This window comes from Tachyglossus aculeatus, chromosome 20, assembly GCF_015852505.1.
Source record: "Tachyglossus aculeatus isolate mTacAcu1 chromosome 20, mTacAcu1.pri, whole genome shotgun sequence".
NCBI lineage: Eukaryota > Metazoa > Chordata > Mammalia > Monotremata > Tachyglossidae > Tachyglossus > Tachyglossus aculeatus.
Genome location: NC_052085.1, coordinates 31,956,380 through 31,971,387, shown reverse-complemented (window position 1 = coordinate 31,971,387; position 15,008 = coordinate 31,956,380). Strand labels below are relative to the sequence as shown.

Sequence of the window (15,008 nt, the reverse complement as noted above, 5' to 3'; positions counted from 1 at the left end):
GGCCACTGCTGCTCGGCCGCTCCTTCCCCTTGCCCCGGGGTGAAGGTTGTTGACTCTTCCCACGCAGGCACGGAGATGGGGGGTGGACACTGCCTACTTTCTCGGTTTGGAGGGAAAATTTCTCCCCGTCACCCCGTCACAGCCTCAGCTTTTTATCTATAGCTCCAGCAAGGGTCCCGCTGTCCCGGTTCCCTTTTCTCTCTGCCTCCTGGTCTCAGCTACACTTTGGACACCTAGTCCAGTCGGCTCCCGGGCCGCCGCCCTGCCCCCAGTTGACACCCAGTCGGCTGCCTTGCTGAAGAAGAAGATGGGGACAGGGATGATGGTGATGAGGTCTTGACCGGACTGGATCCCTGAGTTGCCCGTATCTTTTTTTTTATATATAGCATTTTATTAAGCGCTTACTATGTGCAAAGCACTGTTCTAAGCGCAGGGGAGGTTGCAAGGTGATCAGGTTGTCCTGCGGGGGGCTCACAGTCTTCATCCCCATTTTCCAGATGAGGGAACTGAGGCCCAGAGAAGTGAAGTGACTTGCCCGAAGTCACCCAGCTGACAATTGGCGGAGCCGGGGTTTTAACCCATTACCTCTGACTCCAAAGCCCGGGCTCTTTCCACTGAGCCACGCTGCTTCTCTTGGCCCTTTCTACATCGATCAATCAATCGTATTTATTGAGCGCTTACTGTGTGCAGAGCATCATCGTCATCAATCGTACTTATTGAGCGCTTACTATGTGCAGAGCACTGTACTAAGCGCTTGGGAAGTACAAATTGGCAACATATAGAGACAGTCCCTACCCAACAGTGGGCTCACAGTCTAAAAGGGGGAGACAGAGAACAAGACCAAACATACTAACAAAATAAAATAAATAGGATAGATATGTACAAGTAAAATAAATAAATAAATAGAGTAGTAAATATGTACAAACATATATACATATATACAGGTGCTGTGGGGAAGGGAAGGAGGTAAGATGGGGGGATGGAGAGGGGGACGAGGGGGAGAGGAAGGAAGGGGCTCAGTCTGGGAAGGCCTCCTGGAAGTGCTCCTACAGAGCACTGTAGTAAGCGCTTGGGAAGTCCAAGTTGGCAACATATAGAGACAGTCCCTACCCAACAGTGGGCTCACAGTCGAGCAGCGGGACATTTGCCCGACTACGGGTCTTTCCCCAGTCTAAAATAGCCTCCTCCCTGAACCTCTCCAGAGGCTGGGAGGTCTTCTGATTTTGTGTTCCCAAGTGCCCAGTACAGTGCCCAGCCCACAGTAGATGCCCAGTGAGGTTCCGGACGGACTGATAGGTCCCCAGATCGGCGTTCCATGAATCCTGACGAGGAGGAGCCCAGGTTCTGGCTCAGCAGCTCTCCGGGTGACCCCGAGGGCTCAGAGGAAGCAGAGGCTCTGGAGTCCGAACGAGGTCCCCGCGTGGAGCCTCGTCGAGCCCGGCCCGTCTCCGTGTTTCAGCCGTCCCGGGCTCGCGGAGGGCGATGTTCTCCGCCGTGAAGCCGTACGAGGGCCAGCGGTACGCCCCGCTCAAGAGGGACTGTCTGCGGAAGAAGGTGCTGTTTGAGGACCCCCAGTTCCCGGCCAGCGATGAGTCCCTCTACTACAAGGCGTCCCGGATGCAGGGCATCAAGTGGAAACGCCCCAAGGTACACTGGGGACCCTCGCTCGCTCCCTCCCTGCGCTGGGGGTGGTGGGGGGGTCTCTACCCCACTCTGTTCTTCCTGGTCCTCTGTCTCCCAAAAGACGGTCCGAGCGGCGTCCACTGTCCCTTCTGGGTTCAGCCCCGGCCTCAGTGGCCGCAGGACACTGGGACGAACTATGCGCTGGTTACCATTATGGTTATGGACGGACTATTCAACACCCCCTCCTCTCCTTTTCTCCATCCCTACTCGCCAGTGGTCCAGCGTGAACCTCCCCGCACCCCCCGACTCTCCCCTCTCCATGGCTCTCCCCTAGTGACCCAGCTCAGAGGCCCTTACTACAGTGCTTTGCGCAGAGTGCTGGGGACGTTACAAGGTGATGAGGTTGTCCCACACGGGCTCGCATTCTTCATCCCCATTTTACAGATGAGGTAACTGAGGATCAGAGAAGCGAAATGACTTGCCCAAGGTCGCACAGCAGGCATGTGGCTCCCAGACTGAGCCCCTTCCTTCCTCTCCCCCTCGTCCCCGTCTCCATCCCCCCATCTTACCTCCTTCCCTTCCCCACAGCACCTGTATATATGTATATATGTTTGTACATATTTATTACTCTATTTATTTTACTTGTACAAATCTATTCTATTTATTTTATTTTGTTAGTATGTTTGGTTTTGTTCTCTGTCTCCCCCTTTTAGACTGTGAGCCCACTGTTGGGTAGGGGCTGTCTCTATAGGTTGCCAATTTGTACTTCCGAAGTGCTTAGTACAGTGCTCTGCACATAGTAAGCACTCAATAAATACAATTGATGATGATGATGATACCTATTGTATTTATTTTATTTTGTTAGTATGTTTGGTTTTGTTCTCTGTCTCCCCCCTTTTAGACTGTGAGCCCACTGTTGGGTAGGGACTGTCTCTAGATGTTGCCAATTTGTACTTCCCAAGCTCTTAGTACAGTGCTCTGCACATAGTAAGCGCTCAATAAATACGATTGATGATGATGATGTGGCGGAGCCGGGATTCAAACCCACGACCTCTGATTTTACTTGTACATATTTATTCTATTTATTTTATTTTGTCAATATGTTTTGTTTTGTTGGCAGTCTCCCCCTTCTAGACTGTGAGCCCGCTGTTGGGTAGGGACCGTCTCTATATGTTGCCAACTTGGACTTCCCAAGCGCTTAATACAGTGCTCTGCACACAGTAAGCACTCAATAAATACACAGTAAGCGCTCAATAAATACGATTGATGATGATGATGATGAATAAATACGATTGAATGAATGAATGCGCAGAGTAAGTGCTCAGTAAATACAATTGAATGAATGGGTCTGTCCAAACCCTTGTGGACACTTAGTCACGCAGTACACACTGTGGACCTTAGTAAGCGCTTACTACAGTGCTCTGCACACAGTAAGCGCTCAATAAATACGATTGAATGACTGAATGGACCTGCCTGTTTTTCCACCTTCACGGCTCCCTGTCGGAAGAGATTCCAGCACTCACCTCCTTTGGGGGAAGATCGTATTTATTGAGCACTTATTGTGTGCAGCGTTCACAGTGCAGAGTGGCTCAGTGGAAAGAGCCCGGGCTTTGGAGACAGAGGTCTTGGGTTCAAATCCAGGCTCCACCACTTGTCAGCTGGGTGACTTTGGACAAGTCACTTAACTTCTCTGCGCCTCAGTTCCCTCATCTGTAAAATGGGGATTAAGACCGTGAGCCCCCCGGGGGACAACCTGATCACCTTGTAACCCCCCCCAGCACTTAGAACAGCGCTTTGCACATAGTAAGTGCTTAATAAACGCTATTATTATTATTATTAGTTGCTTGAATTCACCCCAGCGCTTAGTACAGTGCCTGGCGCATAGTAAGCGCTTAATAAATGCTATTATTATTATTATTATTATTTGCTTGAATTCACCCCAGCGCTTAGTACAGTGCCTGGCACATAGTAAGCGCTTAATAAATACCATCATTATTGTTATTACAACTGCTAAGTGCTTGGGAGAGTACAATGAAACAATAGAATAGAGTTGGTAGACCCCCTTCCCTACCCACAAGGAACTTATAGTCAGTCAATCAATCAATCGTATTTATTGAGCGCTTACTGTGTGCAAAGCACTGTACTAAGCGCTTGGGAAGTACAAGTTGGCAACATCTAGAGACAGTCCCTACCCAACAGTGGGCTCACAGTCTAAAAGGGGGAGACAGAGAACAAAGCCAAACATACTAACAAAATAAAATAAATAGAATAGATATGTACAAGTAAAATAAATAAATAGAGTAATAAATATGTACAAACATATATCCATATATACAGGTGCTGTGGGGAAGGGAAGGAGGTAAGATGGGGGGATGGAGAGGGGGACAAGGGGGAGAGGAAGGAAGGGGCTCAGTCTGGGAAGGCCTCCTGGAGGAGGTGAGCTCTCAGCAGGGCCTTGAAGGGAGGAAGAGAGCGAGCTTGGCGGATGGGCAGAGGGATTGGGGGCATTCCAGGCCCGGGGGAGGACGTCGGCCGGGGGTCGATGGTGGAACAGGCGAGAATGAGGTACGGGGAGGAGATTAGCGGCGGAGGAGTGGAGGGTGCGGGCTGGGCTGGAGAAGGACAGAAGGGAGGTGAGGTAGGAGGGGGCCAGGGGATGGATGGACAGCCTTGAAGCCCAGGGTGAGGAGTTTCTGCCTGATGCACAGATTGATTGGTAGCCACTGGAGATTTTTGAGGAGGGGAGTAACATGCCCAGAGCGTTTCTGGACAAAGACAATCCGGGCAGCAGCATGAAGTATGGATTGAAGTGGAGAGAGACGCGAGGATGGGAGATCAGAGAGAAGGCTGATGCAGTAGTCCAGACGGGATAGGATGAGAGCTTGAACGAGCAGGGTAGCGGTATGGATGGAAAGGAAAGGGCGGATCTTGGCAATGTTGCGGAGCTGAGACCGGCAGGTTTTGGTGACGGCTTGGATGTGAGGGGTGAATGAGAGAGCGGAGTCGAGGATGACACCAAGGTTGCGGGCTTGTGAGACGGGAAGGATGGTAGTGTCGTCAACAGAGATGGGAAAGTCAGGGAGAGGGCAGGGTTTGGGAGGGAAGACAAGGAGTTCAGTCTTGGACATGTTGAGCTTTAGGTGGCGGGCAGACATCCAGATGGAGATGTCCTGAAGGCAGGAGGAGATGCGAGCCTGAAGAGAGGGGGAGAGAGCAGGGGCAGAGATGGAGATCTGGGCGTCATCTGCGTAGAGATGATAGTTGAAGCCGTGGGAGTGAATGAGGTCACCAAGGGAGTGCGTGTAGATCGAGAACAGAAGGGGACCAAGCACTGAATCTTGGGGAACCCCCACAGCAAGGGGATGGGAGGGGGAGGAGGAGCCAGTCTAGAGGTGTTTTGTTGTTAGTTTTGAACCTGTCGCCTTTCTGATTTGGGGACCTCTGACCCCTTTTGTAGCCAGCCCTCTGACATCAGCCCAGTCCCTTCCCCCTCTCCGGGCCCTCCGAGCTTGGAGTGGGGGCCGGCTGGGATGAAAGGGGGCTTTTGTAATCACTGGCCGATCCTCCCCATCCTTGGGACGGGCTGGGGGTGGGGCCGTGGATGGTTCGGGGGCTGGTCCAGAACCGGCTGGGGCAGGGTGATGCCCGCAGGCCTGGGTGGAGAGCGGGCTGCTCCGGAGTCAGTGGAGAGATCCGTCTGACTTGGTCCCCTCTGGGCTCCCTCTTTCCCCCTCCCAGGGTCCCTCCTCCCCAGAAGGACCGTCCCATTCCCGTCGTCCCCACGGGCACCATTCCCCCGGTGCCCCTGGCTCCCCCCCCTTTTTTTTTTATAATCGCATTTATTAAGCACTTACTATGTGCAAAGCCCTGTTCTAAGCGCTGGGGAGGTTACAAGGTGATCAGGTTGTCCCACGGGGGGCTCACAGTCTCCATCCCCATTTTACGGATGAGGGAACTGAGGCCCGGAGAAGTCAGGCGACTTGCCCGAAGTCACCCAGCTGACAAGTGGCGGAGCTGGGATTTGAACCCATGACCTCTGACTCCAAAGCCCGGCCCCTTTCCACTGAGCCATGATGCTGCTTCCCTTCTGCCCCACACTCGCTGGGCCCCTGTTTTCCCTGTGTCCCCACCTGCCCCGTTCCCTCCGTTGTGCCCGCTGTGCCCTCTCCTGCCCCACAGTTGCTGTTCCTTTGGCTTCCCTGTACCCCCCTGCCCCACATCTTCACCTATTCATTCACTCATTCATTCAATCATATTTATTGAGCGCTTACTGTGTGCAGAGCACTGGACTAAGCGCTTGGGAAGTACAAGTTACACCGACCCAGCACTCGCTGTGCCCTGTGACTGCGATGCCAACAGTGTCTTCCGTCTCCACCCAAGGCACAGGGTTCTGGGACATAGACTTTTAGACTGTGAGCCCACTGTTGGGTAGGGACTGTCTCTATATGTTGCCATCTTGTACTTCCCAAGCACTTAGTACAGTGCTGTGCACACAGTAAGCGCTCAATAAATACGATTGATTGATTGATTGGGAGGGGGACCTATGGGTGAATTGTCTGCCTTCCTTTAATAATAATAATGATGGTATTTGTTAAGCGCTTACTATGTGCAAAGCACTGTTCTAAGCGCTGGGGGGATACAAGGTGATCAGGTTGTCCCACATGGGGCTCACGGCCTTAATCCCCATTTTCCAGATGAGGGAACTGAGGCCCAGAGAAGTGAAGTGAGAAGCAGCGTGGCTCAGTGGAAAGAGCCCGGGCTTTGGAATCAGAGGTGGTGGGTTCAAATCCCGGCTCCGCCACTTATCAGCTGTGTGACTTTGGGCAAGTCACTGCACTTCTCTGGGCCTCAGTTCCCTCATCTGGAAAATGGGGATAAAGACTGTGAGCCCCACGTGGGACAACCGGATCACCTTGTGACCTCCCCAGCGCTTAGAACAGTGCTTTGCACATAGTAAGCGCTTAATAAATGCCACCATCATCATCATTCTCTGGGCCTCAGTTCCCTCATCTGGAAAATGAGGATAAAGACTGTGAGCCCCATGTGGGACAACCTGATCACCTTGTGACCTCCCCAGCACTTAGAACAGTGCTTTGCACGTAGTAGGCACTTAATAAATGCCATTATTATTATTATTATTATAGACGAAATAGAAATAAAGCTAGGTGCATATCATTGACAAAATAGAATAGTAAATATGTACAAAAATAAATAGAGTAATAAATCTGTCCAGACATATATACAGGTGCTGTGGGGAGGGGAAGGAGGTAGGGCGGGGGGGATGGGGAGGGGGAGAGGAAAGAGGGGGCTCAGTGTGGGAAGGCCTCCTGGAGGAGGTGTGAGCTCAGTAGGGCTTTGAGGCAGGATTTGGCCATTTGAGGCCATTCCAGGCCACCTTGCCCCCTGCCCCTTCTAGACTGTGAGCCCACTGTTGGGCAGGGACTGTCTCTATATGTTGCCGACTTGTACTTCCCAAGCGCTTAGTACTGTGCTCTGCACACAGTAAGCGCTCAATAAATACGATTGATTGATTGATTGCCCCTTCCCCCCTTTTCCCCGACAGACCCGGCTTCCAGAACTTCCACGAGAGGCCGGAAACCGCCCCCCCACCCCTAAAAACACTGGTGTATCTGATATGTTCACCCATCCTCCTCAACTCCCTACAGCTCCCCTAAACCTTTCTCATTCATTCATTCATTCAGTCATATGTATTGAGCACTTACTGGGTGCAGAGCACTGTACTAAACGCTTGGGAAGTCCAAATTGGCAACATCTAGAGACAGTCCCTACCCAACAGCGGGCTCACCGTCTAGAAGGGGGAGACGGACAACAAAACAAAACATATTCACCAAATAAAATAAATAGAATCAATATGTACGAATAAAATGAATAAATAAGTAGAGTAATAAATACGTACAAAACAAAACATATTCACAAAATAAAATAAATAGAATCAATATGTACGAATAAAATGAATAAATAGAGTAATAAATACGTACACCTCCCTGCTCAGAATACAAGGGAAGCAGCTTAGCCTAGTGGGTAGGACATGGACTTGAGAGTCAGGAGGACTTGGGTTCTAGTCCTGGCTCTGCCACTTGTCTGCTGTGTGACCTTGGGCAAGTCACTGAACTTCTCTGTGCCCGCGTTCCCTCATCTGTATGCATATATCCCTTGTATGTATATATGTTTGTACATATTTATTACTCTATTTATTTTACTTGTACATATCTATTCTATTTATTTTATTTTGTTAGTATGTTTGGTTTTGTTCTCTGTCTCCCCCTTTTAGACTGTGAGCCCACTGTTGGGTAGGGACTGTCTCTATATGTTGCCAATTTGTACTTCCCAAGCGCTTAGTACAGTGCTCTGCACACAGTAAGCGCTCAATAAATACGATTGATGATGATGATGATCTGTAAAATATGGGGATTAAGACTGTGAACCCCCTATGGGACATGGACTGTGTCCAACCTGATTACCTAGGAGAAGCAGCGTGGCTCAGTGGAAAGAGCCCGGGCTTTGGAGTCAGAGGTTGTGGGTTCAAATCGCGGCTCTGCCAACTGTCAGCTTAAGAAGTCACTTAACGTCTCTGGGCCTCAGTTCCCTCATCTTTCAAATGGGGATTAAAACTGTGAGCCCCCCGTGGGACAACCTGATCGCCTTGTAACCTCCCCAGCGCCTAGAACAGTGCTTTGCACATAGTAAGCGCTTAACAATACCATCATCATTACTATTAGTAGTAGTAGTAGTAGTACGTAACCCCGCGCTTAGAATAGTGCCTGTCACATAATAACCTGATCACCTTGTGACCTCCCCAGCGCTTGGAACAGTGCTTTTCACAAAGTAAGCGCTTAATAAATGTCATTATTATTATAAGCGCTTAACAAATGCCATAAAAAAATTTAAAAGGTGGGGGCTTCCCAGTAGTTTTGGGGGCCTCCTTGGTTGTGGGCCCTGGGACCCTTCTATTCATTCATTCATTCATTCATTCATTCAATCGTACTTATTGAGCGCTTACTGCGTGCTAAGCGCTTGGGAAGTCCAAGTTGGCAACATATAGAGATGGTCCCTACCCAACAGTGGGCTCACAGGCTAGAAGGGGGGGACAGACAACAAAACAAAACATATTTTATTCCACCTGCCCCTCTGCTCCTCCACTCCTCACTGTCACCTAGGCACCTTGAGACTAGGAATGGGTTGAAACTACTTCCATGTGGGACTGTGGGGTTCCCCTTCCACAGCCCCCCGCATCTCCCGCCAAGGATGGGGGAACCCCCGGGCCTCTGTAGTGCCCGCCATTGGGGAGGGCTGCTCATGCAATCAGTCAATCAATCGTATTTACGGAGCGCTTACGGTGTGCAGAGCACTGTACAAAGCGCTTGGGAAGTACACGCTCCGCCCAATTCCCAGCACAAGTCCCAGCTCCGCCAATTGTCAGCTGTGTGACTTTGGACAAGTCACTTCTCTTCTCTGTGCCTCAGTTACCTCATCTGTAAAATGGGGATTAAGATTGTGAGCCCTCCGGGGGACAACCTGATCACCTTGTAACCTCCTCAGCGCTTAGAACAGTGCTTTGCACATAGTAAGCGCTTAATAAATGCCATCATCATCATTATTATTATTATTACAAGTACATGCAGGGCCCCAAGACTGACCCGGCTGTTTTGGACGTCCCATAGGTTCCACCGATCTCCACCGTCAGTCAATCATATTTATTGAGCACATACTGTGTGCGGAGCACCGCAGTAAGCGTTTGGGAGAGTAAAATGTGGTTAACAGACACATGCCCTGCCCACATTGAGCTTACAGTCCAGAAGGGAAGATAGGCATTAATGCAAGTAAATAAAATACAGATATGGACGTAAGCGTTGTGGGTCTGCAGATGATGGGGAGTTGGTGAGGCTCTTCCCACTCCCCCGTTTTCCGGTCTTGCCTTCAGTCAAGACAAAGACACCTCTGCCATGGCTTCCACCCCCTCCCCTGGCCCAAGGCTCAAGCGAATAGAGGCAGGCAGCTTCTTCGTCTTCTAATCAGCTTCCTTAACCCCATCCACAGGCTCGCTGCCGCTAAGTGAATCCTGAATCTCCCATCTGCTAGGAAAGAAGTGGTTCTCAGAATGGAGGAGTGGAGGATGAGGGAGGGAGGGGAAGGAGGGACAGGAGAGGTGGAGGGGAGGAGGACAGGAGGGAGAAGGATGGGGAGAACTGAGGAGAGATGGCGAGGAAGGTGGAGGGAGGAGCTGGGAGAAGGACTGGGAAAACAGGGGAAGGATGAGGGGGAGGACGGAGGAAGGAGCTGGAAAAAGGGGAAGGATGGAAAAAACGGGAGAGATGGGATGAGAGGTGGAGGGAGGAGTCGGGGAAAAGGGAGGTGGGGAGTGGGGTGGAAGGAGAAGGATGGAGAGAATGGGGATGTGAGGAAGGATGAAGAATTATTTATTTCTAGACTGTGAGCCGGCTGTTGGGTAGGGACCGTCTCTATATGTTTTACTTGTACATATCTATTCTATTTATTTTATTTTGTTAATATGTTTGGTTTTGTTCCCTGTCTCCCCCTTCTAGACTGTGAGCCCAGTGTTGGGTAGGGACTGTCTCTATATGTTGCCAACTTGGACTTCCCAAGCGCTTAGTACAGTGCTCTGCACACAGGAAGCGCTCAGTAAATATGATTGATTGACGATGGCGAGAATGGGGATGTGAGGATGGACGATGGAGAGAAGAGAGGAGTAGGGGGAGATGGAGAGGAGGAGGGAAGAGGAAGGGAGAAGGGAGGCGGAGGGCCCGGATTCTGATCCGTTGGGTAGGGACCGTCTCTAGATGTTGCCAAATTGTACTTCCCAAGCGCTTAGTACAGTGCTCTGCACACAGTAAGCGCTCAATAAATACGAATGAATGAATGAATGAGTGGAAAGGAGAGAGAGGAGCTGCTCCCTCTGAGGAGGGGGCGATGGAAGGAGCGGTCTCTTCTCTCTCGGTCGGCCAGGGACCAGGGTTTGGGCAGCTGGTTTCCAGCGGAACGAGCCCGCAGCTCAGGTTCGTTCCCCGGCCCGGCCTCCACTTGCAGGCCCAAGGCGGCCCAGCGCTGATCGTGTACACATCCCCCGGGTCTCGGCAGAGACGGTCCGGTCAGCCGGCCGGTGGCAGTGCCAGGGCCGAGCCGCCGGGTCCGGCCTGAGGAAGTCAGGACCGGGTTTGGAAGATCTGGAGAAAATCAGAAAAGCTCCGCATCCTCACCGGAATGGAGTGGACCTCCCCCTGTGTGCAGGGAGCTGTGCTGGACTCCCATACCGGCTACATGCAGTGGTGTCTTTCACTACGATGGACAGTGTACATGTGCCAAAGCCCAAGTTTCCAGCCTTTTCCGGGCCCAGCAGAGGGACAGCCCCGTCACTGAAATGAAACGTTGGCGTCGCAAACCCAAGGCAGGCCGACCCACTCTTCCCTTTCTTTGCTCACAATCGGAGCGGGAGACGCTCCTGCCAGGCGCCCGGAATGAGTCTGCTGAGAGCGTGTGAGGAGGCGATGCCCAGGGATCTGAAGGGAACGGCTCCATATTCCCATTTGCCAAGTTCTTCGTGCCCGCCCCCACCACGCTCCCAGCCGCCCACCACCCCCAGGCTGCCGGTATGACACCGCCTCAGGAGCGGTCTGTTATATAGAGAAGCAGCATGGCTCAGTGGAGAGAGCCTGGGCTTTGGAGTCCGAGGTCATGGGTTCAAATCCCGGCTCCGCCAGTTGTCAGCTGTGTGACTTTGGGCAAGTCACTTCACTTCTCTGGGACTCAGTTCCCTCATCTGGAAAATGGGGATTGACTGTGAGGCCCACGTGGGACAACCTGATCACCTTGTATCCCCCCAGTGCTTAGAACAGTGCTTTGCGCATAGTAAGCACTTAACAAATACCATCATTATTATTAGATTGTACTCTCAATCAATCAATCAATCAATTGTATTTATTGAGCGCTTACTGTGTGCCGAGCACTGTACTAAGCGCTTGGGAAGTCCAAGTTGGCAACATATAGAGACAGTCCCTACTCAACAGTGGGCTCACAATCAATCAATCAATCGTATTTATTGAGCGCTTACTGTGTGCAGAGCACTGTACTAAGCGCTTGGGAAGTACAAGTTGGCAACATATAAAGACGGTCCCTACCCAACAGTGGGCTCCCAGTCTAGAAGGGGGAGACAGAGAACAAAACCAAACATATTAACAAAATAAAATAAATAGAATAGATATGTACAAGTAAAATAAATAGAGTAATAAATATGTACAAACATATATACATATCATCATCATCAATCGTATTTATTGAGCGCTTACTGTGTGCAGAGCACTGTACTAAGTGCTTGGGAAGTACAAGTTGGCAACATATAGAGACAGTCCCTACCCAACAGTGGGCTCACAGTCTAAAAGGGGGAGGCAGAGAACAAAACCAAACATACTAACAAAATAAAATAAATAGAATAGATATGTACAAGTAAAATAGAGTAATAAATATGTACAAACATATATACATATCATCATCATCATCATCAATCATATTTGAGTGCTTACTGTGTGCAGAGCACTGTACTAAGCGCTTGGGAAGTACAAGTTGGCAACATATAGAGACAGTCCCTACCCAACAGTGGGCTCACAGTCTGGAAGGGGGAGACAGAGAACAAAACCAAACATATTAACAAAATAAAATAAATAGAATAGATATGTACAAGTAAAATAAATAGAGTAATAAATATGTACAAACATATATACATATCATCATCATCATCAATCGTATTTATTGAGCGCTTACTGTGTGCCGAGCACTGTACTAAGCACTTGGGAAGTACAAGTGGGCAACACATGGAGACGGGCCCTACCCAACAGCGGGCTCACAGTCTAAAAGGGGGAGACAGAGAACAAAACCAAACATACTAACAAAATAAAATAAATAGAATAGATATGTACAAGTAAAATAAATAAATTTATAAAGGAGTAAATAAATAAGGGGGAGACAGAGAACAAAACCAAACATATTAACAAAATAAAATAAATAGACTAGATATGTACAAGTAAAATAAATAAATTTATAAAAGAGTAAATAAATAAGGGGGAGCCAGAGAACAAAACCAAACATATTAACAAAATAAAATAAATAGAATAGATATGTACAAGTTAAATAAATAAATTTATAAAAGAGTAAATAAATAAGGGGGAGACAGAGAACAAAACCAAACATATTAATAAAATAAATAGAATAGATATGTACAAGTTAAATAAATAAATTTATAAAAGAGTAAATAAATAAGGGGGAGACAGAGAACAAAACCAAACATATTAACAAAATAAAATAGACTAGATATGTACAAGTAAAATAAATAAATTTATAAAAGAGTAAATAAATAAGGGGGAGACAGAGAACAAAACCAAACATATTAATAAAATCAATAGAATAGATATGTACAAGTAAAATAAATAAATTTATAAAAGAGGAAATAAATAAGGGGGAGACAAAGAACAAAACCAAACATATTAATAAAATAAATAGAATAGATATGTACAAGTTAAATAAATAAATAAATAAAAGAGTAAATAAATAAGGGGGAGACAGAGAACAAAACCGAACATATTAATAAAATAAATAGAATAGATATGTACAAGTAAAATAAATAAATTTATAAAATATTAAATAAATAAGGGGGAGACAGAGAACAAAACCAAACATATTAACAAAATCAATAGAATAGATATGTACAAGTAAAATAAATAATTAAATAAATAAAAGAGTAAGAAATATGTACATATATACATATATACAGGAGGACGAAGGAAGGTGCTCTCCCAAGTGCTTAGTGCAGTGCCCTGCACACAGTAAGCACTCGATCAATCCAGTTGACCGCCTGGCTGCGAGCCCACCGTTGGGTAGGGACCGTCTCTAGATGTTGCCAGCTTGGACTTCCCAAGCGCTTAGTACACAGTAATCGCTCAATAAATGCGACTGATTGATTGACACGATGACCAGCGAATGTAGGATCAACAGAGGGTGGGTGGCCCTTGTCTAGACGGGGCCCGCTTAACCCCGTCCATCTCTTCGGCGCAGGAGATCTGTGACGACCCCCATCTCTTCGTGGACGGCATCAGCTCCCACGACCTGCACCAGGGGCAGGTGGGCAACTGCTGGTTCGTGGCCGCCTGCTCCTCCCTGGCCTCCCGGGAGACCCTCTGGCAGAAGGTAAGGCCGCGGTTCCGGGCCGAGCTTACGACGACCTCGCATCCTTCCCCGACTAAGCCCTCGTTTTCCCAGTCCCGTCACCATTCCGCGTTGTCCTTCCCTTAGATCAATCAATCAATCAATCAGTGGTATTTACTGTCTCCCCCTTCCAGACTGTGAGCCCACTGTTGGGTAGGGACCGTCTCTATATGATGTCAACTTGGACTTCCCAAGCGCTCTGCGCACAGTAAGCGCTCAATAAATACGATTGATTGATTGATTGATTGATTTACTGAACACTTACGATGTGCAGAGTGCTATTCTGAGCACTTGGGCGAGTCCAGTACAACAGAATTTAGACTGTGAGCCCACTCTTTTAGACTGGGAGCCCACTGTTGGGTAGGGACTGTCTCTATGTGTTGCCAATTTGTACTTCCCAAGCGCTTAGTACAGTGCTCTGCACATAGTAAGCGCTCAATAAATACGATTGATTGATTGAATTAGAAGAAACATTCCCTGCCCCTCCCCATCCCCCCCACCCTACCTCCTTCCCCTCCCCACAGCACCTGTATCTATGTTTGTACAGATTTATTACTCTATTTATTTTACTTTTACATATTTGCTATTCTATTTCTTTTATTTTGTTAATATGTTTTGTTTTGTTGTCTGTCTCCCCCTTTTAGACTGTGAGCCCACTGTTGGGTAGGGACCGTCTCTATATGTTGCCAACTTGTACTTCCCAAGTGCTTAGTACTGTGCTCTGCACACAGTAAGCGCTCAATAAATACGATTGAATGAATGAATGCAGAGCACTGCACTAAGCGCTTGGGAAGTAAAATGGGGATTAAGATTGTGAGCCCCACCGTGGGACAATGATAATAATAATAATAATAATAATAATGGCATTTATTAAGCGCTTACTATGTGCAAAGCACTGTTCTAAGCACTGGGGAGGTTACGAGGTGATCAGGTTGTCCCACGGGGGGCTCACAGTTTTTATCCCCATTTTCCAGATGAGGGAACTGAGGCCCAGAGAAGTGAAGTGACTCGCCCAAAGTCACCCAGCTGACAGTTGGTGGAGCCGGGGCTTGAACCCATGACCTCCGACTCCAAAGCCCGGGCTCTTTCCCCCTTTTAGACTGTGAGCCCACTGTTGGGTAGGGACTGTCTCTAGATGTTGCCAACTTGTACTT

General features: G+C 48.6%; 1 protein-coding gene across 1 annotated transcript in view; it reads left to right on the top strand.

Moving 5' to 3' along the window:
- Positions 1-15,008, top strand: part of CAPN5 (calpain 5) — a 47,624-nt gene that overhangs the window by 10,902 nt on the left and 21,714 nt on the right. The window contains 2 exon segments of the mRNA XM_038762115.1: positions 1,460-1,647; positions 13,705-13,836. Of these exon segments, the coding sequence (XP_038618043.1) occupies positions 1,483-1,647; positions 13,705-13,836 (297 nt within the window). The 5' untranslated portion in view covers positions 1,460-1,482.